Genomic DNA, 26,541 nt, shown 5'->3' with positions numbered 1-26,541 from the left:
CACAAAATCCTGAGCAGCTGCTTCTCTTCACTTTTATTTTAACATTTTACTACTTTCCCGCCCTTTTAAAAAGCTTTTTAAGTGATGTAGATCCTCCTACAAACCCACTAGAGGTTTCGGAGGAGACTGTGGTTGGGGGGAAAATGCACTCACTGCAGGATAACATCTGTCTGCCCCATGACAGAAGCAGCTGTGAGCATCAGTTTGAAAGAAACAGCACAAACCAGAAAGATGAAATATTAAATGACAATTTTGGAGACCTATTCCACCAATACATTAAAAATAAACCACATTGCATTTATCAGAAACACATTAAAAAAAAAAACAAAAAACAAAAACATGATTTTGAAAATAAGATTTTTACCTCTGCCAAAGAGAGAATTCCTTTTTAACACAATGCTGTTATCACCTTAAAAAGGCTTCATACTCATACTTGGCTAACCAAAGATACACAATGCAGAGTGGAAAGCTGACACACACATGCCTACTTCACTAATAGCGCTGTAAAAATTATCAGGTCCCACATTAACCAGCTAGTAGAAAAATTATGTGTACCAGAGAAAATCTGTTCTTTCAACATGATTTGCTGTCTGACAACCACCCCAGCTGACTCAGAGTATCACATTTGTGTTTGAATTTCCCTACACCCTACAGATTCCAATAGCCTCTTTCATTTTGGTCCAGGAGCATTGTTTCACTAGTGCTGAGTTACAGGACCATCAGCAGGAGCAGATGCATGCTGACTGTCTGAGAAAGTGACAGGACCATTTGCACTTCAGGCTGTTACCAGGTCCCAAGCACTGACTTCTCTTGAAGCTTCTGTTGTTCATCCAGCAGAGTCAATGGCAATGTTTTAAAACATGCACAATTTTAAAATTGCAGATAATCTCACTATGCAAACCTGGATTCCATTTGGAATGTGTTCAAGCCCCCTTGATTTCAAGCAGATACAAGCATGCAGGTAAAAGCTTCCCTGACAGGAACAAAATAATATCAAAGTTTGACTCTGCAAACTCAAACCATCCAGTTTATCCTGCAAATATTAATCAATCTCCAAAAATGTGAAACTCTTTCTGTAATTCAACATTTAGAAGGCATGTCAGTCCACACCAGGTTAATAATTTTTTCTTATTTGTTTTATGTGCATGTAAGAAAAAAGGAGCATATGCATAATTTGCCTAATTTTATTGTGAACTATATGTACAAATATAGTTGATATAATGTTGGTCACCCATTATTTGAAATAATTTAGCAGTTTCACAGTCACAGAATTGATGCATTTGTCTTACCGAAGAAAAAAGTTTATTTATTTTTAAAAAAGAGTCCAAATAAATTTGAACTGTTTATCTACAGAGGTCAGTGTACTGGGCTGAGGGCATCATAGAGCCTCTGCGCAGCGAGTTCCACCATTTCACGAAGGGAGTCATCATCTTCGCTTCCTGGCTCACAGTCAACTGTCTGGGAATAAAAAAAGAAGTAAGTTAGGAAAATTAGCACTTCATATTCCTTTTCAGAATATCAGGAATGGTGATAAGGGGAAAGGAAAGAGTAGCTATGCGAATTAAAACTAAAGTTCTTTAGAGTTTTCAGTGGTGCTATTTTTAAATGGTCCACCACCATGTAGAAGAGTTCAGTGAAGACTTATTGAAGTCTTGCTACAGAACAAGAAAATTAATTTCATGTTTTGTTAGTCATTTGCTTCAAAACTACTGTGTGAAATGCCTCAAGTCCCATAGATTGCATTTGATTCAAAATCAAATAAAACCACACAATGTTCAGTCCTTGCAGATTTAATTTTATCTGTGAATTCATCCCCATTGTATTAGGTTAATATTGTGAAATGTGGTGATTCAGAGATACTGGTACCAGTACTCCACCTCCACACTGATGTTCCCACACGAGGTAACATTTCCATTACAGTTGAACCCAAACATTATTATTTTATCACTATAACAATTTTAAAAGTATCCACAGAGAAATTATGGATGCCCCATCCAAACATGCAAGTTCCTCAACACTCAAAGTGCCTGCTCTCTCAAAAGCGAGGGGCAGCAATTACATGCTAATATTATTCACAATCCCATGGACTTTCTAAGCACTAAGACAGTAACTTCTCGATTTCTTAGACCATCTTAGGAAGCTACTGTAAGAACACTGGGTTAAGAGTTAACATGGAAAGAAAATCCACATAGCCCATCATTTACTCAGATCTGTATTAAACAAGTTTTGATTTAACATTAGACAAAAATGAAACCTAATGTTTTGGTTAAGCAGTTTGCACTTTTATCCAATCTATTTATTTTTTCTCTATTGCAAGACCTCTTTTCATCAGTGCTGTATTTTTTTGTGTACTATGTATATATTGAAATGTATCTTGCTTTATTGTTATGAAATGGGCAGGAAATTTTGGGCAGGAACCAACCTTTTCTTCTGCATCTGCAGAACACTTAAAATATTTTTTGCCATCACTAAGAAAAGCACCCAAGAGCTACTCCAGTGGAATATATTACTGCTACCCAGGTTTTTAATATCTTATTAATAAGTACAAAAGGATCAAGATGACCAAAATATTTATTAGCATAATTCCTATTGAACATAGTACAGATAAATAAAGTGCTTCACTGTTCATACCCGAGTATCCAGAGAGACATTTGCAGTCTTTCCATCTACTGTGACACACAGAACAGAGCCATCTTTTGAGCTTACACAGTCTTCTCCAAACATATCCCTAAAACAAAGGCCAATACACATAAGACATGGACAAACAGCAAACTTTTGTGTTCTTTCCATTAATCTTAGGCTTCCAAAGGCATTTTGACAGCAGAGTATCTCATTTCAGAAACTATTATTTAACCCACTTAGATAAATCAACAAGTGCTGATCTAAATTATTATGAGAGAGGGTGTCACATAACAATAAATATTTTACTGAAATAAGCCTCATCATAAATAAAGGGAAGGATTCCTTTAAAAGAGATAAGAATTCTACTTAAGTAACAGAACAAACATCAGAATAAGTTTTAAAGACATGATCTCAAATGTTTTTTTATAGGCATTCATAGCATAATTAAAAACCATTTCTGGAAGAAATAGCTGGGTCCTGAATTCAAAATTTCAATGATGCTGAGGACTTTTTTTTTTTTTTTTTAACAGTACCTCTGCCTTTACTTAATTCCTGGCCTTCACAGAAATTTAACTAATGTTAATTTGGACAGGCTATTTTAAAATAATTCTATCTTTAAACACGTAAACAGTCAAAAAATATTACATTCACATGATTAATAGCGATCACTTTCATTTAGAAAAATGTATGTGAACTTACTGAAGCATGATCTCCATTCTCTTGCTGTACAAATCCATATCTACTTTTTTAGAAATTTTCTGCACGGCAGCTGAAAAGAAAAAGTCATCTTACTTTCGCAGACATTTGCTGAGAGGTAAAATTGGCTAATTGAAACAACCTAGTTCCTCTCAAGAAAAATAATCTAAAAGCTATGCAAAACACATGCATTTAGACAATTTATAAAGAAAATGTATTTAAAGAAAAGATGGAAAAGTCAAGGAAGTGCTCAACTTCCATTTATGTTCCCTGTACTTAACACATTTTAGAATAGTAAACTTTGCAAGTCTAATACTCACTTTTTAATTCTCTTTCTTTTAATTGTTTACACTTATTACTTTTCACATTTCCTTTATTTAAAAGTGAAAGTAATCCATTTTCATCACTTGTATATAATCCCTCCACTTTCTCTACCTGTAGGAAAATACGGCATCATGGAGTCCAGGAGCATACAGAGAACACCAAGTAAAACTGGAGAGCTAATGTGAGTAGCAGTAATAAGCAGACATTCCAGGAATGTGTTCCAACATACAGAGGTTGGAATAAAAATATTGATACTTGTTTTACACTTCATTTCAAAATCAACACTACCAACTTGTATAGATAAAGTAGAAAAGTCAAGCCAAGTCAGATATTACCATAAGAATTTTTTTAAAAATTACAAAACAAATTATTTTTATTTTCAGTCATATAAAGAAAGATAGAAAAAAATGAAGAAGCTAAAGTACCATCCAAAAATGAAATGTATATTTTTGATTTGTTTCTGTAGATCAGAACATGAGGGCATGGCTAGAAATGCTGACAAGAAGATACATGCTAAAAATAATCACAACCAAGATATGAAAATTACACTCTAAATTTGCTTAGATCAAGTGAACTGTATAACCTTTATGCAAAAATAGTGAAAGAACTGCTTTCACACTGCTGTGTGAATTTCTCAACTCAGGAGAAAGAATTTTTAACAGATTTATTGAGACAGGCGTGAGACTAAACACTTAACGCCATACGAATACTTTTGTATAACACCCGATGAATATAATTTTGAATTCTGCTTGCCTGACTTCATCCAAATCCGAAGTAAATACCTCTCTAAGATGTATACTCAACTGCTACTTACTTCACAAGGAGAGCAAGGGTACACAAATGCAGAATTTAATAATCTTTGTAAGATCTTTTTAAATAATAATGTATATTGCAAGTAATGGCTTAAAAAGTGATTTTAAACCCTATATGATAATTTTTTAAAAAAGTATTTTATTTTGATAAATGGATTATTACTGTCTTGCCCAGCTGCCAAAATTTATTCTCCATGTCATAGAAGGGATGCCAACCCAATATTCAATACCCACTCCAGATTCTTAGCATAGTGTCATACATATTCAAAAAAACAAAACAGTGGAACAAAAAAATATAAACTGTTATCACTGGTAATCCCAACAAAATTCCTCTCATTCTTGAACAGCAAAGCAAAACTTGGTATCTGATGGCACTACCATTACCCCCTAATACCACGTGGTTACAGGGTCTTAGTAAGTGTAATTGTGAAATTTGTCAGACTTTTTATAGCATAACCTATCTATCTCTTTCTGTTGTATGGTCACTGGAATACTACTCATGGATGGTAACCATAACTTTTGAATAAGAAACTGAAATATTTCAATGTCTATCAGCAATTATGCAGTTTAAATAGTTTATATACAAAAAAAGAAACAAAGAGTAAGGTTGCATTTTTCCATAGTCAGCTATACATGTAAGTTGATGTATAAAAGAAAGTTTCAACACACGAATGTGTTACAAATAAAGAAAGTCAAGTTGTAATTCTGTATTTAAGTAGCAAAAAATCTGAAGAAGTTTCATAATGAGATGAAGGACAATAATGGAAAATCAATTACAAGGCATGACATCCCTTTAGCTTGATATCAAAAATTAAGAAGAAAGCCTCAGTTAAATAAACATACACTAAACTTGCTACCTTTCTGTATTTTAGGATTTGACTGAACTTCCAGTATCACTGTTGTCACGGTGTCTGCATACATATCATTAGCAGGATTTGCCACCCACTGGAAAATAAAAAAAAAAATATATATGTGAGCATATTATTTGGGCTGAATGAATAATGCAACACAGAATCAACATTCATGGCATTCTTTTATTTTTTCCCTGAATTCTAGCTTAAAATGACTCTCATACATTTATTATTTTTAACTACTTGTAGCTTGATATATTCTAGTAACCTCCCATGAAACATTCAGGCCACTGAATGTTTCTGAACACATTTATGAAATAGTTATTAATTAACACAACTAGGGGCTGTAGGGAAAGGAGAGAACACCATCTGACATAATTTCCAATTACTATTCACTGAATAAAAAAGGACATTGAATCTACCATTAGAATTTTGAACTACTGGAAAAAAAATAAAAAAAGAAACTTGCCAAGTGAAACACATGCATCAACACAGGGCCATAGCTCAAGGGAAACTTTACTTAAAACATTTAATCCTGCATGGCATCAATACGGTACTATTCTACAGAAAAGGGAGGATTTGTTTCTTCCCCACCAGTGCCTACCTCAAGGACTACCATGCCTGGTTCTTGGATCACAGTAATATTTTTGAAAACCTTCAGGGCTGGTTTTTGTTGGATTTCTATTTCTTCTACATCACCTAAGAAGTAGCAACAAGTGGTTAGCAAGGATAAAATTATACTGAGAACAGTACCAATTTTATCTGCATAAGAAAACAGGTCATTTCGAGGGTGTCTGTAATGCATTTCTAAGCCTGGAGTGCATACTCTCTTCCCTCACCTGAAAGATTTATTTGTTCTGTTGTCCCTTTAAAAAAAATAATATATATATTTATAAATATGTACTATTGACCGTTTTATTTGTTCTGGATTCTTATAGTTGACTGCCTCAGTACACTGATGTAAAAGGAAAATTTTTCCTTTTACACCAATGTAAAAGGAAAAAAAAAGAGGTATAGTGCACCATTTGCAGGACTAAACAGCTCCTACTCTACCATTAAAGGATAACCCATTGTTCACTCTATTCAATGTGAAACAAAAGCATTTTTATGTGAGGTAGCATCAGAACTGAATACAGGTTCACTGTATCTCTTTACTGGGGAAACGAATTTGACTCTGTCACTAGGTGACTGCCACGAAAAGAAGAATCCTGAGCTTCAAATCTGGGAAAGCATCCTGGAAAGTGTGGGTGCCTTTATTGAACTAGGACTGGAGTTGCCTCTCTGCTTTAAGAAAGCTAGACAGAGGCACTGGGGATCACACTAGTAGCAGATTTAAACAGCTTCTGACTCAGAAAATCGCCAAGAAGACGATTTATCCCTCATGGGGAGGGACAAAAGAGGCTGTACGACACAGTTTTTGTCTTGTTTTATTAATTAGATGTCAATAACCATTCTATTTTGGGGTCGAAGACAAAAAATCATTTAATAAATTTTTCATCAGAGTATTCACTTTGGGGGCTGATTGGAAACAAAAATCATCTGAAACTCTATACTGTTAGATGCTCGTGATTTTGTATTTCAGCTACAGTAGGATCTCTATAGAGGGTTAGTCATGCTCATGAACTAGATCTGGCAGAAGCTTCATAATCTAATAAAAGTTTTAAAATATAAAACAAATCGTGACACTTCAGTTACTGGCAGAGCAAAGGAATTTCCACTCAGAAGTTCCCCGGGGACTGTAAGTTCTTTTAAAAATTGACCACCATAAATCACAAACATTTCTTCCCAAATACGCACCAGTAAGCTTTTGTAGCTGGTAATAAAGGAGATTGAAAGGGCCGGTATATGGAATAGCTTGTGTCTGTGTTACAGTGCTCATAGCCAAGTCTGTGTAATCTGAAAGATTTTTTAGAAGAATGTATTAAAAACGAGCTTTTAAAACTGCTTCCTAAAAAAACTAAAGTTGTCACTATAGTGAAATAATTCCAAATAATCACCAAAACATTTAAGAAAGAGGATTGAAAAGGACAGTTTGTAGAGCATATCGTGAGACTGTGAGATAAATACACCATCTGCAGTTAAGGAACCAGCAAAAGCTTTTTATCATATGCATTACAGGCAATGAACTAGGACAGCAGAATTGCTTTCCCTCAGCTCTTTTGACCTTACTACTCCATTTAATTACTCTTCTGTTTTGAGAATAAATCAATTTATATAGCAACATACAGCATAGGAGAAATATGCAGTACTTTCACAGTATCCTGGTTTTTATGCTAAGAATTAATGACATTTTAGAAACGAGCAGGACAACTGACCAAGGTGCACTTCTGCTCTTACTGGTACCTATGATACACATTCAAACATAGGAAGAAGTTTTAAGTAAGTAGGAGACAACAATTTTGCTGCTCCACTTTCAGAGAAAGGACAGAAAAGATCTTAAACTTCAGAGGACAATGAATTGAATGCCTTCTCACTTCGACAGTTTAGTACCTTAGGCAAAACTAAGCTGAAGTAAAACTAAGGTGTCCACTAATTACTTATTCAACACAAAAAGAACAGGAAAAATAAACAGTGCTGTATGTGTTTTAATGACAGAAGGATACAGTTAGTTTCAATTGCCCACTAAGCACATCACTCTCTTTACTTACTGGAGAGGTCACATGGAGAAAGGATATGATAGTTAAAATTTCTTTTAACTAGGATTCCAGAAATTCTCTGTCCTTGTTCTGGCTTCTTATCTGCTAAAGAGCCCATTACCTGGAAAGAAAAAATGCATGTAGTGGAACAAGGCAACCTGAAGTTTTCATAGCTTCAAGTTAACTGCGGAGATGAAATGTAGGTTCCTCAGAAAAAAACAAGCATGGTGTAGAATTACTCTGAAAATAAAGGAAGGTCAGCATAAACACGGACAACAAACATTCTGGGATGTAACACAATAAAATGTTGGTCACGTAACTAACTCCCAGAAATAGCCAGGTGTCCTAATTTTCAATAACGCTTCCTAGTTTTCACACAAACTGAGAGATGAGCACTGTTACCCAGTGAGAAGAAATGCCATTCTAATCTTTACATATTTCTAGGAAAAACCTGGAATTTTTTCACCCTGAGGTAGCTGAACACCAGAGCAGGCTGCCCAGAAAGGCTATGTAGACATTGGAGACCTTTAAAATGGGACTGTGCAGGGCTCTAAGCCACCTGCTGTAGTTGGTCCTGCTTTGACAAGAAAGTTGGACTCCCTCAGGAGAACTGAAAAGGCTCAAATCAAAGTTTATGAATACAGATTTCACAAACAGAAAAGACGAATTGCACTGTACAGAATTTTTTATCACAGAACCCCGGGGAAGAGCCGATTTCTTTTCAGCACAGCGCTCCAGCCAGTGTGGTAGCTACCTGTGCACAGCAGCGCATTGCACCCTGCTCCAAAGATGTCATTAGTAGACAATTAACACCTTGATCCTTCATCTTAGGGCTGTGCTGGAGTTCAGATCTATAATAACAAGTCCCCGTTATCTACAAGTAACTCCACTGCACAAAGCAGTCATGCACTATGTTCCAGTTCTACTTCTAGGCTAATAAGTACTTGATAAATTAAACTGTGACATTTTGCCTGTCAGTAACACCAGTGCCATTTTTGACATTGACTATAAGGAGTTAAGATTAGGTTCTTATTAAATACCAGTTAATTCTTTTCAATCACTTTTCCTTCAAACTTATGTACCATGAGAAAACTGATGTTAAATTCAGTTGAGTCTAATAGAAGTTGGCTATTAGGGACTAGTCATCAAAAAAGTGTCGTCTTTGAAGGATCTAAACTAGATTCTGATTAGAAGCAGAATGTAGTTCAATTAACATAGATTTCTCTACAATTTCTTGTACATATTAGCTTCTACTTATTTCAGTATTTAGATTTTGTTGTTATATTTAAAGGTTGTATTACAAAATATTGTCATAGTAGTTTAAATGCATTACATTTATTGCTACTAAGAACACATGCATATAAACTTGTAAAATATTGTCTTTTAGCTGCTTTAAAAAAAAATCATTTTACAAAATACACCGCACAGTCATGGCTACAAACTTTCTTCTGCCAGACAATCCTTTTTACAAGGATTTTATTTTACAAGCTGTCTCACTGATTAAAGTATCTAGAGACAGCATTTCTAAATGTCTGATTACAGTCAAGCATGTAATTATTTAATTCAGCCAAAGCAATTATTCTCTTCTAGTACGTATAGATGGAATGGGTGTTTGACAGCGTCTTCCTGAAATGTAAATGAAATCTATTACATTATTTATGCACAGAATTCAGCGCTCTAACATGACTGGAATTGATGTTCTTTGTTGGGAGAAAATCGAGGACTGCTGTTTTGGATCATACAGCAAATGGATTGGGATGATGGGACTGAAAGCACTAGCAGATTTGTCGATAGCAGCATAGATTTAGGTTAGCAAAAATGAAAAAAATCAACTCTCTCCCCACAAAACTAAAAGAAAAACCAGCCAGTAACATTCACACAATGAGTTCCTGTAAAACACATGCAATACAAAAGCAATTTAAATTAGGATCTTGAAAGAATTTTAAGAATTTTAAAGGATTTAGTTTTTAAACCAGAGAAAAATACTCTTGTACAGATAAGAAAATGCTAATTTTATACCTTGGCAAGTTTTTCTCCTCTGAAGTTTAATGTCACAGCTTCGGTGTTCCTAGGATTATGAACTTCTATATGAACTTCATCATTATCCTCATATTCCCGTATCAATGCTGCTTTCAACCTGGCCATTTCATTCTGCTCACCATGAACTAAAATCTGTAAGAAAGACAATTTTCCTTTTTACATAAGGTATTTTCCCAACCAGACATGTTTAGCAAGCAAATTATCTAAAACTGCCATCCTGTACTTAATCTTTGTGAAAACGTGCATTTCATGATGCCATAATATATGTAGAATAATTGAACTAATGTTTCACACAGTTCTATGCTTGTGTTTGAATTCTGTACATTATTCAAAAGCACAATACCTCGACACTATATGTAGAAAAATACAAACAAGTAGAATACGTTATATAGATTTCATTTAATTTTTGTACATGAACACACTGTTATGTTATGAAAGGAAGCATTAACTTCAGTTCAACCATGAAAGTTAGCCTTGTGTTTTTGTGTTTGCATGTAGATAAATATATACATATACAAATAAATGTACAATTCCCAGATATTCCTACATACAGACAGTCAAGAGCATGTTCATCTTTACTTCACTAAGGTAACACAGTGAAAAAAGGCAAAGTCTTCACCTTTTATTACTCAAATGACAGGGATGCTGGCTACTGCTAGACACCAATCGGGGCCTTGATGACTCAAGGCTGTGAACTGGTTTGATGAATCCCACTCTGGAGAAATGGGCAGCATGTATACTAACCACATGTGGAGGTTTCAGGGCCCGGATAAACTCACTAGTTTGTTGATAATCTGTGTGAGCAGAGAAAGAAATGTAATCCACAGACATCTTCAGGGGGAGTTTTTGCCCTGACATAGTTGTGATCTCTTCGGGTTCAGACATGATGTGCTAGAAAAAAAAAGAGCACTTCTTTAAATAAAAAATTAAAAACCTCCTGCAGACACTACAAAACTAAAGCTTTACATTTCAAGTATCAACAAAATAATATCAACAGACAAGTTAAATGTGAAGAAGTGAAAATAAATCCTCAAAATGTCACAAAACAAACAGTCAAAAATTAAAAAAAAAAACATGCACAAAACACAAATTTCATCTTTTACATGCCCAGCAGATCTGGCAGTTCATTCTTCCTCCACATACATCTCTCTAAAATTTACATGGAAATTATAACAACTGGCTGATTTCTATCTCTAAAGGCAAAGCTAAACATTCTGGTTGCCCTTAGCTGCTAGAATTGGGAAGGAAGGATTTCCTTCTCTACAAGCAGACAGCAGCACAACATGCACAAGGCATGATCTGCTAGATTTAATGCTGACTCCTCTAGCACTGGGGCTAGGGCTCCCCCTCTCAAAGATCTAAGCATGGAGAAAAGTATCAGTCCTTCTCTCTCATGACAAGTTAACTGCTCCTAGAACAGCTCATTCTCTGTAACATCACTGGAAATGACCATATGCAAATTTTCTGTATATTTCATTGGTAAAGTGCAGTTAACAGCAATCTTCTCCCTAAATCCAAATAAACACACCTCCTGTTGGCCAATTCTTTTTAAATGCAACATGCATGCTAGTTTGTATTAAGAATTTGTGGTGCGCTAACAACTCACCTTAGCAAGTGTTCCTTCAACACAGTACCCGGCTATAATCACTCCATTCCTCTTATCTGTGCACCAGCTCTCAAACAGCTCTCTGGATAAGCCACTCTGCATCATACCTGGGGAAGCCATCACCACACTCGGGCCGATATCATCAAAATGATCCATACTCTAAGTGGAAAACAGCAGCAGCAGCAGTTACCATAATCCTTCAACAACACAGAAGTAGAGCCCTACATTCACAGATTACACAGCATCCTCATAATAAAGGGTTTTCATAGGAAAACTCCTCCTCCCAATGCCCATAAGGGGCAAATTATAAGCATACAGATCAATATTGGAAGAAAAGTTGGGATGTAAGCTCCCCTCATCCAGCCCTCTAAACAATGGGAGAGCAGAAAATTCAGATATAAACCTGTAACTATTAATCTGTTAGGATACTACACATGCAAACTATTCAGCAAATATGAACTCCTCCATCATTCTTCCTCTATTATAAGACAACCTTACCTTCAGGTTACTAATATGCTTGAAAACAAAGGGATTGTTGATGTTGATTTGCTTGCGGATTTTGTCATTCATGGCATTGACATATGTCTGATAAACTGCCATGCACTTCTTGGCCAAAGAGGAGGCATAGTAAATAGGGATATCGTGGAGTTCTGGGTGATTTTGCCAGTATTCATCTGAAAAAAAAACAACAAACAAACCTACATATCAAACAGCTCACAAACACAGCATTAGCCCCAAAATGCATACTTCTCAGGGGTGTTTATACTTTTTGTAAAGCAGATTTAGCAATGTTTTTATCATTTTTATTACAGAAAATCACAATCACGGTCTGTTTTTTTCACCTGGCCTACTGGAGAAGAAAAATCAATCATCAACTACAAATGTAGGTAACTCTGCTACAAACAAATGGACAAGAAAGAGATGAACTTCAAATATTTTTGGCCAACCCCAGTCAATCACCAGTTTCAGCCACAAGGTATAAGAATATGTGGTACTACACAGCACTAAATTTACTTTTACAACAAAATATGTTCTACCACACCACTGCAAGAAAGCTTAAATATCTCTGACAAATATAAGTTATATATCTGACAGCCAGAGACATCTGCACATAGATGGGTTTGTGGGAATTTACTATATCAAAGTTCTGTAAAACAAATCCAGGGAGTTCAAGGAGTGAAGGGATTACCCAGTTACACGCCTGGCTTCCTGTATTATCACCAACAGTTACATTTTACAAGCTTAACTGAAACAAAAACAGGAAAAAAAATCCTCCACTTATTTTTAATTTATTTTTATCATGACGACAGTAGTGATGACCTTTACTAAACATGAAGAAGAGATCTGAATGCAGATACGCAAGCATAACTCATTTTCTCACTTGGGTACAGCTCTGCTAATATAAAACATATTTATATTGCAAAACTGCAGAACAATCACCCAAAAGAGTAGTATGCTCTTTTGGCTGTATTTGTACATTAAATGATACAGCTTTAACTTAACAGCTTTGGTCTGCAGACCAAGTTTTCAGAGTACATCAGAACAGCTCTCTGCCATGAATATCTTAATAAGCTCAAACGTAAAAGTGAAACGATGGCCAACAGTAGGATTTACTTTATTATCAAGAGACTGCACCCATCATCATACATCTCTGTATCATAACACAGTATCTTATTTTTTGCTAGACACATGTGGAAGGAATACAAACACAGAAGCCTGCAGGTTCAGTTGTGTAGGCATGTGAGATGCAATTTTATTTTCTACCTAATTAAGCATCCAATTGCGTGTCTAGCTTTAGTAGATGTACTTCCAAGCTTTCCTTTAGAATGGCACTTTAATATCTACACACAGCAAGGAAAGACCAACAAATTCCAAACTAATGGCTACATGAGGTTTCAAATGTTCAGCTTTTACCTCTTTTCTTAAAAAAAATAAAAAAATAAAAAAGTACCTTGATCGTTAAGAATAATCCTACTATACAACATGGACTACTACACTATGCCTAGATCCAAATTTCTTATTAACATTTGAATAAACCAATAATACATTTTGAAAACAAATACCAGCTTTTCACATTGATCTAAACTTAAATGCAAAGTAAGAAAAAAAAATCAAGTATTGTAGGTAACATTTTAGATTTAACACCTCTAAAAATAAGCATTTTAAGTTTGAGGTAGTTATCTTTTGATTCTGACAGCAATTGCACAAGAAAAAGTCTAGTTAAACATCATAGTACAAATTGTGCTAAAAGGAAGCACAGAAGCCTGGAAATACGTTAAAAGTTGTTGTATCTGAAGTGCCTTACAACAACTATTTCTATCTTTTATGTGAAGTAGCTTATTATGACCACGTATAATTTTTCCCTTCCATTTTGCTCTTCTTACCAAACCCTAATTTGCTTTCCCATTGTGGTTAACACTTTAGAAATGCTAGAAGTGTCTGTGGTTATGGTCTTCTCAGCTTTTCCTAAAAAGATTTCACGCTGGTTTGTGAATTAAAGGGCAAAAATAGTAAAATTTTGGAAGAAAGCATACCTCTTTTTAGCAAAGCTTTTGAAATAGAACAGTCATGTTTTGATTACTAACTTTGCAATCTAAGGTAATATTTTGCATTTGCTGAAATCCCAGTTCAACAAGATTTGAAGGTTAAGCACGTATTACTGTGGAATTACCTGTTCCTTTCTAGGTCTCCTTTCTACCTCATGCAGCCAAACTGCCTGTACTATAAACACATTTTGAAAAGGCTTCTTGGGTGGTTGATTTTTATTTTTAATTTTACATTTGAACAAACAATATTACATATTCTCAAGTAGTTAGCGTACTGAAAAATTGCTGAGATTATGTTTTAAAAATTCATATACTGGAAAAACTGCACGTGAAAACATTCTCCTTTTTTATTTGCCTTTTATTAAGAGAAATTGGAAAGATACATACCTAAAATTAAAAGTAGCTCTTGAGCTCGACCCAGGGCAAACACAGGAATAAGACCTCTACCTCCTCTGTTTACAATGTCATGAACAGTATTGCAGAATCTTGCCTCTCGTTCTTCTCTTTTCTCATGAATATGAGTACCATAGGTGGACTCCTACATACAGAGAAACCCGGTATTAAAAGCACTGACACAGACTAATTTCTGATCTTCTCTAAATCCAATAAAATTCAGAAAAACACTGGTGTTACCGTGCAGAAACAGAACTTTCATTTTACCGTTAAGGACTTCCATTTTTGTGTCATTACATTGCATGCACCAAGTTCTCAGCTTTATAGTATGTTGGGGCAGAATGGGGAGGGGAAAGAAGGGAAAAATCAACCACCTCCCATCTCCAAATTCCCATAACCACCTCCTCCACCAAGATAAATAACCTTCCCCCCAAGCTCCTACCAGCAATTTGGAAAGAGATCCTTTAAAAAAATAAAAATAATAAAAGGTAGAACTACAAATTTTGATGCTCGTTTTAAGAGGTTTCAATTTTACCACATTTTCCCAACTGAAAATGCTGCCACTTCTTTGATGAACAGGTTATTACATTAACATGGCTCACTAGTGGTACATGTTTAGAAACACCTAATCTAAAATACAGGAATTACATAAAATACAAGATTCTGATGTGATTTAAAATGTAATAATTATCATTTACAGAAAACAGTCAGACAGGACACAACAAATGAAATATTTTCAGCATTACTCTAGAAAATCCCACCGGTCCTTTTGAAATAAAACATTTACGTTAGGATTTATTAAAGAAAAAGATCAGTCTACATTGAAGTTTGTACCATACATCTAGGAAACACAAGCTGAAACTTGGTAAATCGCTTGAAAAGACACGTCTAGAGGCTTATGAAAAGTTATCAGAGGCTTATGAAACATTATCAGAATAATTATAAAATGAAAATTAGATGTTAAGACTCTTTAATAGAACTCTTTAATTGAACACCAGTCACATACTACCATTAAACTTTCACTGTCTTTCTCATGCCGTTTCAGTTCTAATTTACTGATACCCCTGTACATACGTAATTACTAATATAAAGAAATAATTTTGTAACACTTACAATGATAAGAATATCAGGCTTAATATTGGGAATCTCAGCTGCCATCAGATGTCTGTCTTCCTGTCTTGAGAAATCACCTGTATACAAAAGCTGAGAGACACAAAGAGAAGCAGTTACATCTAAAAAATAAAAATAAAAGCATATATTTTAACTACAATAAGTAAAGGTATTTCAGGCAGTACCTTAATTACAACAAAACTAGGTTAAAAAATATATATATACATACTAATTTGGTATATAAAGGTGTCATTTTCAGCATTTTTCATATATGCACTTGCCATTTAAAGTACAAACCGACATGAAAAACTACACTAGGTACTACCTGAAAAAAACAAAGTAGATAAATTGGCATTTGCACATCAGAATGCAAATACAAGGAATAACCACTATTTTTTTAATTCTTTCTAAAAAATTCTGATGCTTACAAAAAGCCTGTAGTCAAACAGATTTTCAAAACACAATGATCATGTTATACCAATAAGTTTTTAAAATTTATTAAGTCTGGAATTCTCAAGCATTATAAACCACAGACAAAGTCCTGCCAGAGAGCAAGCCTTGGGGCCTCTCTTCCCTCTTCAAGGCTTTTCTTTGGTGGTGATTATCCTACTGAACTCCAATTCATGAGATTAGTTTTGCATACCTGGCATTGACACAGAGCTGCCTATGATTATAGATAATTTATTTAATCTCTCTTTGTCTACAAGTAACAGGTACTTTCTTAGGTACTTTAGCATTAGAGTGCTTTTGATAAAGGCCATTTACGTACCCAGATGGGCAGACACGGTAAATCAGAATTAGAAAAAGCCTCCAGTTTATAGCTTTTACTAAAAGGCAACTTCAGTAAGATTGCCTCAGGTATCAGCAGACCAGCAAGGAAAACCACACATTTACTGATTCCAAGTCTGAGACATAACTCACTCCTGTAAAACCCCAAATTATTACCTGGTTCAATATACAAATGTCACTTGCTCCTTTTAATCAATGAGAAAAGACATGCTCCAAGTCAAGGCTTCCCACCTGCATGCCCAAGCCTGCCTGACAGCTCCAACCATAGCAGCGAGGCTTGGTGGACAATAATACTTAATGATTACATTAGAATTCAGGCCTGATTTCAACTGTGTAGCAAAAAGAAAATACCTTCACACCAGCTATTTCAATCATAAACATGGCTGCTCCCAGAACGTGGCCTGCGTGGTAGCACCAGAATTTGATTCCTGCCACCTCTTTCACTTCATGGAAGTTGATGGTTTCAATCTTGTCCATGCTTTCTTCAAGGTCTGTTTCTGTATACAGCATGTCATCTGCTGATATATTACTGGAAAAATGAAATGGCTAAATATCAGCTAGTTTTACCAGCTTAGGTTATACAGCAGTTGAAAAAAAACGTTCCTGGATTTTTCACCATTGAGAATAAGACTCCCATTCAGAAATGTCATGCTTCCATGGCATTAGACACATTTCTAAATTACAAATTAAGTCCAGGAACTCTAATATAGTTCACCTCAGTAGAGTTAACATGTCTCTTTAAAGGCCATGTTATAACAGTCTTTGCAGTTTAGGATCTGCTCTGCATATATCAGTCCTCAAAAAACAAAGCAACCCCAACCACTTTTCCCATTTGCCTAGAATAAACAAGTTACAAAAGGATTGTTTATCAGACTTCTGACCCAAATCTGCTGAGCTGAGATAAGCTCAGGACCACTGCATTCACATAGTAAAGATGTGCTCAAGACATGTTAACGGACAAAGGGGGAGAAAAATTTTTTTTTTTTTTAAAAAAAAAAAACCACCATGCAAATAGCAACACTCTTTGTACCTTTTTGCCTAGGTCTAATACTTAATTTGACCTTGTCCTGAAGAGTGAGTTATATCTTTAGGGGCTTAAAATTCACTACTTCTGCAAAGCTTAAGAAAAAAAATACTGTCATTAAATAAGATCAAATAAGAGCAATTAACTAAGAGAGAGGGAATGGGTAAAGAAAAACAGATGGGAGTGGAGGAAAGAGACACTAATAGATTCAAGGTCCAAATAAGGCAAATGAAAAGAATAAGAGGAAACAAGGTAAAATTTTATTTTGATTGATAGGAAATTATTTTAGAGACACAGCATCCCTGAGGCAGTAAGATGATTCATTATTTCTAATCTTGCTACTAGTGGCAATGCCCAGGTTCATCCAGCCATGTTTGGCAGTTTCACCTTAAGTTTCCCATTGGGTATACAGGGGAAATAAATCAGCAGTTAAAGAGAAAACCAACAGGACAGCTCACCTGACTTTGACATAGTCTGAAAGAAGCCATCTGTAAATAGCTTTTGTGGCATGAGTCATAAACGTCCTTCCTTTAAAACTTGTTTTCTGCAAAAACCATGGTAAAGCTCCACAGTGATCTAAATGGAAACTTAAAATAGACACATGAATCCCATTAATATGTTACCCGTACACAACGCTACCATATAATTCACTGCTTTACCATATTGACATAACATCATGAAAATTGTCAACCTCATTGTTAACTTTGCTGGTCTATATCCTGTACATCAGAAACTGGAAACACAACTGAGAAAAGGTAAGAGTAACCCAGGAAATTTGCCATTAACTGTGAAGATTTTGCCCATACAATTTTAGAACTGACTTTTTTTTTTTTTTTAATTTACACAGAAATTTAGAGTGGGAAAAAGTAATTAAAACATGAACTTTAAATAAATTTATTTGGTCACACTTCTAATTTGACATATTCTAAGGAATTACTTTTGAGATACAGGCAAAACAAACATTTAAAAGTTTTCATACAGAGACAATAAAACAAAACAAAACACAACAACAACAACAACAAACAATAATTTTCAGAAGTCTTTTAGTAGCAAATTCATTCTAGAAGCTGTCACAATGGTCAAAAGTGACTGAACATCCTTTATTTAAAAAAAGTTAGAAACTAAAATTTTGCCATGCCGCTACCATCTATGTAACACCTAATTTCAGCCTCTCAACCTACAAGTGTGAGTGTGGCTGAGACCATGACCTCAGTGTATTTGTTCTTCTAGGTGCAACTTACTGACTAATTAGGAGGAGATCAATCTCAGCAGGGTCTATCAAATCTATGTAAGGAAGAGCATCCATTCCTTCCAGTCCAGGGTGGATGCCACAATCGAGCTGAAAAAAAAGTAAAAAAAAAAAAGTTAATGCTGACTGAAAATGGAAAGGATCTCTGCAGGTCACCTGGTCCAACCCGCCCCCTCTAACAAAACACATTAAAAAACCCTCTTCCATTCTGACCTAAAATATAATTACAAGAAATTAGTAATTAGAATTTAGCATTACTCAGAAAAAAACACTGCTTTTAGTATAGGATACCACATCTAGGGTGTCTCTCTGAATGATTTATCTCCATGGGGAATCACCTTTTAAAAGGCTCCATTCTTTGTATATAATTTTGTACCTATGCAAGCTTTCATCCACCCTTCAACACTACCTGAATATACAGAACTGGTATCTGCAAGATATTTTAGTTACTTTCTGAGAAGACACCTGAAAAGGGGGAAAAGACCGTGTATGTGTTTACACACGGCTGCTTACACACACCTGCACCCTTAGGTTCCAGTGAAACCTAACAAACACAGATTTCAGAACTCATACTTCAGACACCCACATTCTGTTGGGGATATGGATTTATTTTACAGGACAAACCTTGTAGTGCCTGCTATCATATATGCTACATTGTTCAGAAAGCTACAAAACCTGCCTCTTCTGGCTGACTTCAGGGAAGAACTGGATTTAACCTGTAACATCTTTTCGTGACCTAAAGTACTGTGACGAGAGTGTGACAAATCCATTCATGAAGCGATTACCATTATTTTTCTTCCTTTAAACTCCAGAATAATGCATGATCTTCCTACTTCTTGGCCAGCACCTCTGCAAAAGGACATCAGTGTTACCGAGACTCAAACAACACACAGCCTATACAGGTGCCTTTTGGGGGATCACTCTTCTGTGTTGAAATAATGACCGCAGAGTACGATTAAGCTTAGACACTTAAAGTATCTCAGCAGGAAATTATCTCAGAGTAAGTTATAGACTATTTAATACTGCAGGAGGAAAAAGATCCCTAGTTTGGGGAAATGATTTTGGCCTCCTTGTGTTTACTGCGCAGCTGTCTGTCACAACACTGAGATGCATAACACATGGAAAAGCTGCTACAAGAACAAACTACTGGGGACAAATTAGTCTTGGGACAGTGCCGTGGAACACCTTGTATTGGCATTTTTAGCAGAGGAAAAAATATTTATATACATAACGAGTTAAAGCCCACAGAAGGGCTTGCTGTTGAAGCGTAAAGGGTAGAGGGATGAGCTGCTTCCAAGCTGCAGGAGGAAGGGATGCAATCCTCCTAGCGTGAGCCAGGTGATATAGGAGGGCCTCCAGGCTCGCTGCCCGTCGGAAAGCGACCAAAACCCGAGAGGGAAACCCCAAAAAGCCCTTTTGGGGCCGGACCCCCCCCGCCTCCCCTCAGGCTGCCTGGAGCCCGACCCGCCAGCGGCGGGGCTCGGCGGGGCTCAGCCCGGCCCGGCTCGGCTCGGCTCGGCCCCAGGGCTCTCACAGGGGCCGGATGAGCAGCTGGTCGCTCTCCTCCGCCGGGATCAGGGCCTCGGCTTTCCGCTTCGCCGCCATGGCCGCTCACTCCTCCTCTTCCTCCTCCTCCTCCTCCTCTTCCTCCCGGCCGCCCTTCCCCGGCGGGCGGGGCGCTGCGCGGCGCCGGAGGCGAGGTGAGGCGAGGTGAGGGGGCTGCCAGCGAGAAGGGAGTTTTTGGGGGGCTCATAGGGGAAAAAAGGATTTTGGGGGGCTGCCCGTGCGTCCCCTGAGGCACTAAGCCTGGGGTGACTCTTGCCGTAGCCTTCAGGAGCGCCTCGGGTAGCTGGGGCTGCCCCTGGCAGTGCTGCCCGGGTTGTTCCTCAGGGCTGGGGGCCTCGGCGTTTGTTGGGTTTTAAGTTTGAAACTGAGGTGTAATTTTGGGGTAGGGTTGCATGGGATGCATGTAAGAAGGCAATTAAGCTGTGTTTTAAAGCGATAAAATCATCTGATGCTTCTGAGTGGGGAAAAACACTTCCAATTTTGTCTCGTTTCTGTGTATCTTCATATTTGTATGTGTGTGTTTATTATATGTGCATATTATGTGAGTATATTTTTACATATCCATATTTATTATATGTGTTATTGATATAAAGTGTATATTTATAGAGATTAAAAAGTCCAGCAGCTCTCAAAGCTAGGCAGCAGCATTTGGGGTGGATCAGAGGAATGGGGAAGTCTGAGCAGAGATCTCGAGGGACTTTTTCCCAGCCACAAATTAAAAACACCAAGAACTTTCCTGCTTACGTTCCTAGAGCTGCTAACTTAGTGATTTCTGGGTTTTGTATGCTTTGGATACAGTTAGTGTGGTGTTTGCAAGCAGCTCTTTTCCTTGATGATACCAGAGTTTAATTTTTATCTTTCCTGCTACCTAGAGCGTCCTTATTGATCCAATTATGAAAAAATGTTCAGAAAAGGAAAAAAACGACACAGCAGCAGCAGCTCACAAAGCAGTGAGATCAGTACTAAAAGCAAGGTAAGCTGAATTTGGTGTTTGATCTTTATGCCAAAACTTTCACCTGTTATGAGGTGGCTGCTGAGTGGTTCGCTTGCACCGATACTAGGATGTGATTTCATAAAGTACATGTTATAAGGCCCTTGTATTCTAAAGACTGCTTGCTATTTCCATACTGAAGCCCCCAAGAGCTTCTTCTGGCAGCACATACTAAGGTTTGGAAGAAAAAGTAGTACACTTGTTCTCTAGTGATAAATACTGCCTTTAAGAAGGTGCCTGGTGCAAGGCACTGAGAGTGAGTTTGTTCTTCAGTATTAGTTGGTTACTCAGCATCTCTAAAAGCTATTCTTCATTTTAAATAATGTGTTCATTTTGTCTGATAGGTTTTGGAATGATCAGTTGAATATTCTGGATTTTCCAAGGTGCCGTTTCACTCCCCTTGCACCGCTATGTTATTTCAAGCATTGGTGACAAGCATGTAGTTGTCAATTTCTTCAAGTTAAGATGCAGTACCAGAAAAGTCTGGACATAACCTTAAGGTTCATTTTCTCTTCTTCTTTTATTTCCACCTTATTTGAAATATTTGTGGACTTTTAAAGGGTTTCTGCTGAATATATATTGATCTAACCTACAATGAGGCAGAAAGATAACTTCAGGAAAAGCATAGGGTGTTTTTTTTTCTTCCCATTTAACAGTGCTGCTTAGGTAACTGAAATATAAATATTAATTTATTTAAAAAAAAAAAAAGAGTTCAGGCAGGGCATCTAAAAGTGAATTGCTAGTATGTTCTCAGTAGCTTTCTGATGACATTTATTTTCTTCTTAGTCTGTAGATTCCAGTCTTGGAGGACTTTCCAGGTCTAGTACTGTGGCTAGTCTAGATACAGACTCCACAAAAAGTTCAGGTATGTAATCAGAGTTTGAGCAGCAATGTATGGAGCAAAACTAACTTTGTATGTATTTATCTATGAGAGCAGAAAATAAAAAAGGTTGAAGTACGTATTTTTAATAATGGAATGAATCTGTTAGCCTGTTGACTTATGCATGCATAACTTCAGGCTTCTGAAGTATCTAGTACTGAGTCATCTAGTATTAAATCATTGTTTTTAAAGTAATGTGTCTAACTAAGAAAAAATCAGCTGTTCTAGCAGTCTTATACAGCACAAATCTGATATAACTTTTTGGGAAACTGTATTTCATGCTCTTAAAAACTTGCATTTGCACTGAAACAAGTGAAATAGGAGTTGATTTTACTTGTTCTTGATTACCAGATCACAGTGTATGGTTGATCAAACAGTTTATTTAAAGGCATATTTATATAAAAGTAGAATCAGTTTTTCTGTGTTTTCTGACTAAAGTTGTTAACTGCAAATCAGAATTAGTATAAACAAGTCTATATGTTTATATAAAATTATTGGACTCATATAAAATTGTTTTTACCAAGGGCTGTTCTGAATCAACCCAGGCCAGCTCATTAAAGAGAGGTTTTAATATACTGTGATGAGGTGAAGTGTTGGAAAGTCTGCAAAAAATTGAGGAACTGAGTAAGTTAGCCCCACTAACGCTAATTAGAAAAGAATTACTGTTCTTGAGCTCTTCAGGATGGCTGTTTTATTTTGTTGCAGGACAAAGCAATAGTAATTCTGATACATGTGCAGAATTCAGGGTTAAATACGTTGGTGCCATTGAAAAGTTGAAATTTAATGAGAGCAAAAATCTAGAAGGGCCACTGGATTTGATAAACTACATAGATGTTGCCCAGGTAAGTACATTACAAAAGAATACCAACATTGTTAGAACATCCTAAACTTAGATGTATTTTTTTCATGTTATCATGCAGTCTAACATCTTGCCTTACAAGTTTTATACTTACTAGAATAAAATAGCTTAATTTAAAAAGTATATCCCAGTCACTGTGCTATGATCTCAAAAGCTGTACTCCATTCCCTTCTGTTGTGTATCTGGGATGATGCACCCAAAAGGAGTTGTGAAGAAGCAGACTCAGAGCCAAGATCCTTCTCATGAATTGTTATGGAATGAGTGTCCCACCTGAAAGCTGTTGCTTCATTTTCAGCACAATTAGGATTAGAATAGAATAGAATAAAGCAAAGAATATCTCCAAATTTCACCAGTACTACAGAGTAAGTTTTCCTGTAGAGGAAGATGTCAGATTCTGCTTACATTTGCTTATGAACCTATGATTATAGAACCTGAATAATGTTTGGGTCATCCTTGCCGTACTGTTTGCTTGTATGTTTTTTTTGTACAAAGGCTGTGACTGGATGTCCTGGTTAGGCAGCTGATGGTTTGTACCCTTACAAGCACAGAATGTCTGTTTATCTGACAGCAGCTTGACACTTCAAGTATCTGAAACTATTTTTACAGCCAAACACAAAAGTGCTGCTAGCGTGGAACTAGGATCACCCAGGGTCAGCGCAGGGTAACAGGGCCAAGCTCCCCACCCACCTCAGATGACAAATTCCTTTCTGGATTCATGCAGTGCTTCACATAACGTAAAGAGATGGGGCAAATGCAAGAATGTCAGACTTCAGACACTAAGATACACATGGGTAGTGATGTTGCAAATCCAGCGGACTGAAGTACAAATAAATACGTTTTAGGCTATGTATTTTCATTGTTTGTGTTCTTCTGTCTGCACTAAAGGCTTTTGTTTGTTTCCCTCCAAAGCAAGATGGAAAGTTACCTTTTGTTCCAGGTGAAGAGGAGTTTATAATGGGAGTTTCCAAATACGGCATTAAAGTTTCAACATCTGATCAGTATGTAAGTGATTCACAGCAAACTTTGGGGAGAGTTGAAAAGTGCTTTCTTTTATTTCTCTGACAGATAATCCCAGTGACCAAGATGTCACTTCTGGCCTGAAGCAAGTGTTTTTTGTTTTTTTTTAAAAAAAGCTCTCACAGCAGCACCACTTTGTTTTATATCTCCTTAGGGCTCTGTATTTCCCTTGCTGGATTTTTGATGTGAATCCATTCCTTTTGACAGAGAGCATCAGCCAAAAAGCAAGAAGGCTTTTATTCTCTGGGCCCGTCTTTCTCTGTGGCTGTTCTGCCATCCTCGCCTGTGGGGAAAAGGACATTACTGGTGCCCAAGACCATAGGTTCCTGGGCCTGAGTTAGTAATTCAATTCCTGTTAGCATGGAGGAAAAGAAAAATGCATCCTTGAAAAAAGCATCTTGTCTTCTTCTTCAAAGTTGCAGCCTTGTGCTGCCAATCCACGAGTGTGAGCTCACTCCAGCACGAAAACCATGTAATTTCACTTTATTGATCAAGCCCATTTTTTGTTTGCATTATTTCCTCCATGTGCTTTATGTTCCTTTAGTGCACTTCAGATAGCTGTTTCGCTAAAAATAAAGAGCCGGTCTCTTCCCCAGGGCCCTCCAGTTGCCTGTGTATAACTCTGTGTTGCAGTCATGTGGTTTCCTTCTGGTTGCCCTCAGAGCCCCAGCTACTAAAATACTCAGCCTTACAAAGTCACGACCCATCAACAACCCAGCAATGCCTGATCATAAAAGCCTCAAGTGTGAGAGCGGTGGATAGCGTTGCTCAATAGCTGAATACTCTGAAGAGGGCCTGAAAGGCTCCTTTCAGAAAATAAAACGCTTGTTTCCTAATACCTGGGAGGAAGTATAGCATTTGGTCCTCACACTTCTGTTTTTGCTGGCCTCCTAATTTCTTAATTCTCAGTAAGAACACGGGTCACATTATTACTTACCATTCTTTTGTATTCTGATAAAGGTCAAATAGGTATTTTTAAGATTTTTTGTTCATCATTCTCTTTCTTCTGGCTTTGAGCTGAAAGCAAGCACAAGCTGATAAAGCCTTATGTGATTAAGCTAGCTTGAGCTGGCATTTTATTGCATTGCATTCTGTTTTCCAAATCCTGGCTTTTTGCATATGTGCCACTGTTGACATTTAATTTGTCCTTCAGTGTTAGTACACCTAACTCTCTTTCAGACAGTTCCAAGAGGGAAAGGTTATTTTCTCTGCATTCATACGCAGACCTAGAAGCAGTATGACTGGAATAAAGCAGATAAATGTCATCAGTTGGGTAGGAGAGCTTAAGAAGGGCTTTGTAGGGTTGGTCTGCAGAAACCGTGTACCAAATGACATCATTGACAAATCTCTGTGTGGAACGGCCAAGCTCGGAAGTGGAACTTGCCAATAAAGCAAGAAGTACACTTCATAAAACTTTCTTCCTCAAAGCAGACCTGCTGCCAGGCAATAAGGTGGCAAGAGGCAGGTTAAGTACAGAGGGTGACTGGGGATAGGTGGGAAGCAAATGTGTGCTTTGGTAATATGGCTAGGAATACAGAGCACATACAAATGCAACTCAAGCAAAAATTAAAGCTAAAATTGTGTTAAATCATTGTGTTAAAAAAAATGAATAAATTCTTAATTAAAAATCTTAGTTATGGTTTTACCAAGGAGTACTTTTCTCCTGTAAATAAACCTGAAGTATTCTTCTGTCAGAGTGGATCAAAATGTGCAGAGGACTGAAACAGCTGTCGCAGTGCTCCACAGTAACTCTCATTTCCTGAACGTTTTCAGGATGTGTTACACAGGCATGCCCTCTATTTAATTGTACGGATGGTCTGCTACGATGATGGGCTGGGAGCAGGGAAGAGTTTACTGGCTTTGAAGACAACAGATGCAGCGTCTGAAGAATGCAGCCTCTGGGTTTATCAGTGCAATAGTTTGGTAAGAGTTTGCTTGCAGTCTTTAATTCAGGTATCAGTATTTTCATTTTGAACAACTGGCTTGTTCAAAAGAGTTCACTGCAAACAGCTTCCCACACAAAATCAAACTACTCCATTTTGCTTCTCTGCTAAACAACTGCTTTAAGTGAGTTTTGAGAATTTTAGGAGTCCTTCAGCAAGTATTAACGTGCCTGTGTTTATGCACTGCAGGAGCAAGCACAAGCTATTTGCAAAGTGCTATCTACAGCCTTTGATTCAGTTTTAATGTCGGAGAAGTCCTGATTTTCTTCAGCAGCATGTGACCGTGTAGGACAAGAGGCCTTTGTGCGAGGAAGAAACGGGGCTCCTTTGTGATACCACAGACTGGCTGTAGCCACACATGAACTTAGAAAAGACTTGCTGTGCAAAAAAGAGCCATGCAACCTTGTACATGGTACTTTGTCATTCCCCAAACGTGACTTGAAGAAATTACTCCACCTTCAGTTTCCAGGACTACAGACGTTTGTATTTAACATGATATTTTTTTGCTAAATCTGTTTTGTATATTGATGTCAATATTGTAAAAATGTAAAATAAAACTGACACTTGCTTCTATCTTTTTGTCTTAA

General features: G+C 36.9%; 2 protein-coding genes across 4 annotated transcripts; one reads left to right on the top strand and one right to left on the bottom strand.

Moving 5' to 3' along the window:
• Window positions 1–1,170: 1,170 nt before the first annotated feature.
• On the bottom strand, window positions 1,171–20,364 carry CPSF3 (cleavage and polyadenylation specific factor 3). Its single transcript, XM_027455210.3, has 18 exons — window positions 20,233–20,364; window positions 19,484–19,547; window positions 18,691–18,788; window positions 17,908–18,036; window positions 16,777–16,954; window positions 15,640–15,729; window positions 14,521–14,671; window positions 12,086–12,261; window positions 11,588–11,746; window positions 10,726–10,872; window positions 9,961–10,113; window positions 7,954–8,062; window positions 7,103–7,201; window positions 5,910–6,004; window positions 5,312–5,399; window positions 3,322–3,391; window positions 2,632–2,728; window positions 1,171–1,458 (listed from the first exon to the last, which is right to left on the bottom strand). The coding sequence occupies exons 1-18, from the start codon at window positions 20,301–20,303 to the stop codon at window positions 1,357–1,359; spliced, it is 2,076 nt and encodes a 691-aa protein (XP_027311011.1). The 5' UTR covers window positions 20,304–20,364; the 3' UTR covers window positions 1,171–1,356.
• On the top strand, window positions 20,272–26,527 carry ITGB1BP1 (integrin subunit beta 1 binding protein 1). Of its 3 annotated transcripts, none has more exons than XM_005014097.6 (7): window positions 20,272–20,408; window positions 21,137–21,237; window positions 22,042–22,120; window positions 22,841–22,977; window positions 23,904–23,996; window positions 25,785–25,934; window positions 26,144–26,527. In XM_005014097.6, exons 2-7 carry the CDS (start codon window positions 21,166–21,168, stop codon window positions 26,213–26,215), a joined length of 603 nt encoding a protein of 200 aa, XP_005014154.1. In that variant the 5' UTR covers window positions 20,272–20,408; window positions 21,137–21,165; the 3' UTR covers window positions 26,216–26,527. The 3 variants fall into 3 exon arrangements, with proteins under 3 accessions (XP_005014154.1, XP_012949843.1, XP_071892525.1); XM_013094389.4 differs by having other exon boundaries at window positions 20,283–20,398; XM_072036424.1 differs by having other exon boundaries at window positions 20,406–20,805.
• Window positions 26,528–26,541: the final 14 nt, after the last annotated feature.

The sequence above is a fragment of the Anas platyrhynchos genome, chromosome 3 (genome assembly GCF_047663525.1).
Source record: "Anas platyrhynchos isolate ZD024472 breed Pekin duck chromosome 3, IASCAAS_PekinDuck_T2T, whole genome shotgun sequence".
In the NCBI taxonomy this organism is placed as follows: domain Eukaryota; kingdom Metazoa; phylum Chordata; class Aves; order Anseriformes; family Anatidae; genus Anas; species Anas platyrhynchos.
The sequence above is the reverse complement of the archived record's forward strand: the minus strand, read 5'-3'. Positions and strand labels throughout refer to the sequence as shown.

Coding starts and splice junctions, on each gene's coding strand:
- CPSF3 (XM_027455210.3), bottom strand. CDS start 20,303: ATGGCGGCGAAGCGGAAAGCCGAGGCCCTGATCCCGGCGGAGGAGAGC. Junction 2,729..3,321: donor AGAATGGAGATCATGCTTCA/GTAAGTTCACAT, acceptor CCTTTGTTTTAG/GGATATGTTTGGAGAAGACT. Junction 1,459..2,631: donor ATGTCTCTCTGGATACTCGG/GTATGAACAGTG, acceptor TTTTATTCCCAG/ACAGTTGACTGTGAGCCAGG.
- ITGB1BP1 (XM_005014097.6), top strand. CDS start 21,166: ATGTTCAGAAAAGGAAAAAAACGACACAGCAGCAGCAGCTCACAAAGC. Junction 21,238..22,041: donor AGATCAGTACTAAAAGCAAG/GTAAGCTGAATT, acceptor TTTTCTTCTTAG/TCTGTAGATTCCAGTCTTGG. Junction 22,978..23,903: donor ACTACATAGATGTTGCCCAG/GTAAGTACATTA, acceptor TTCCCTCCAAAG/CAAGATGGAAAGTTACCTTT.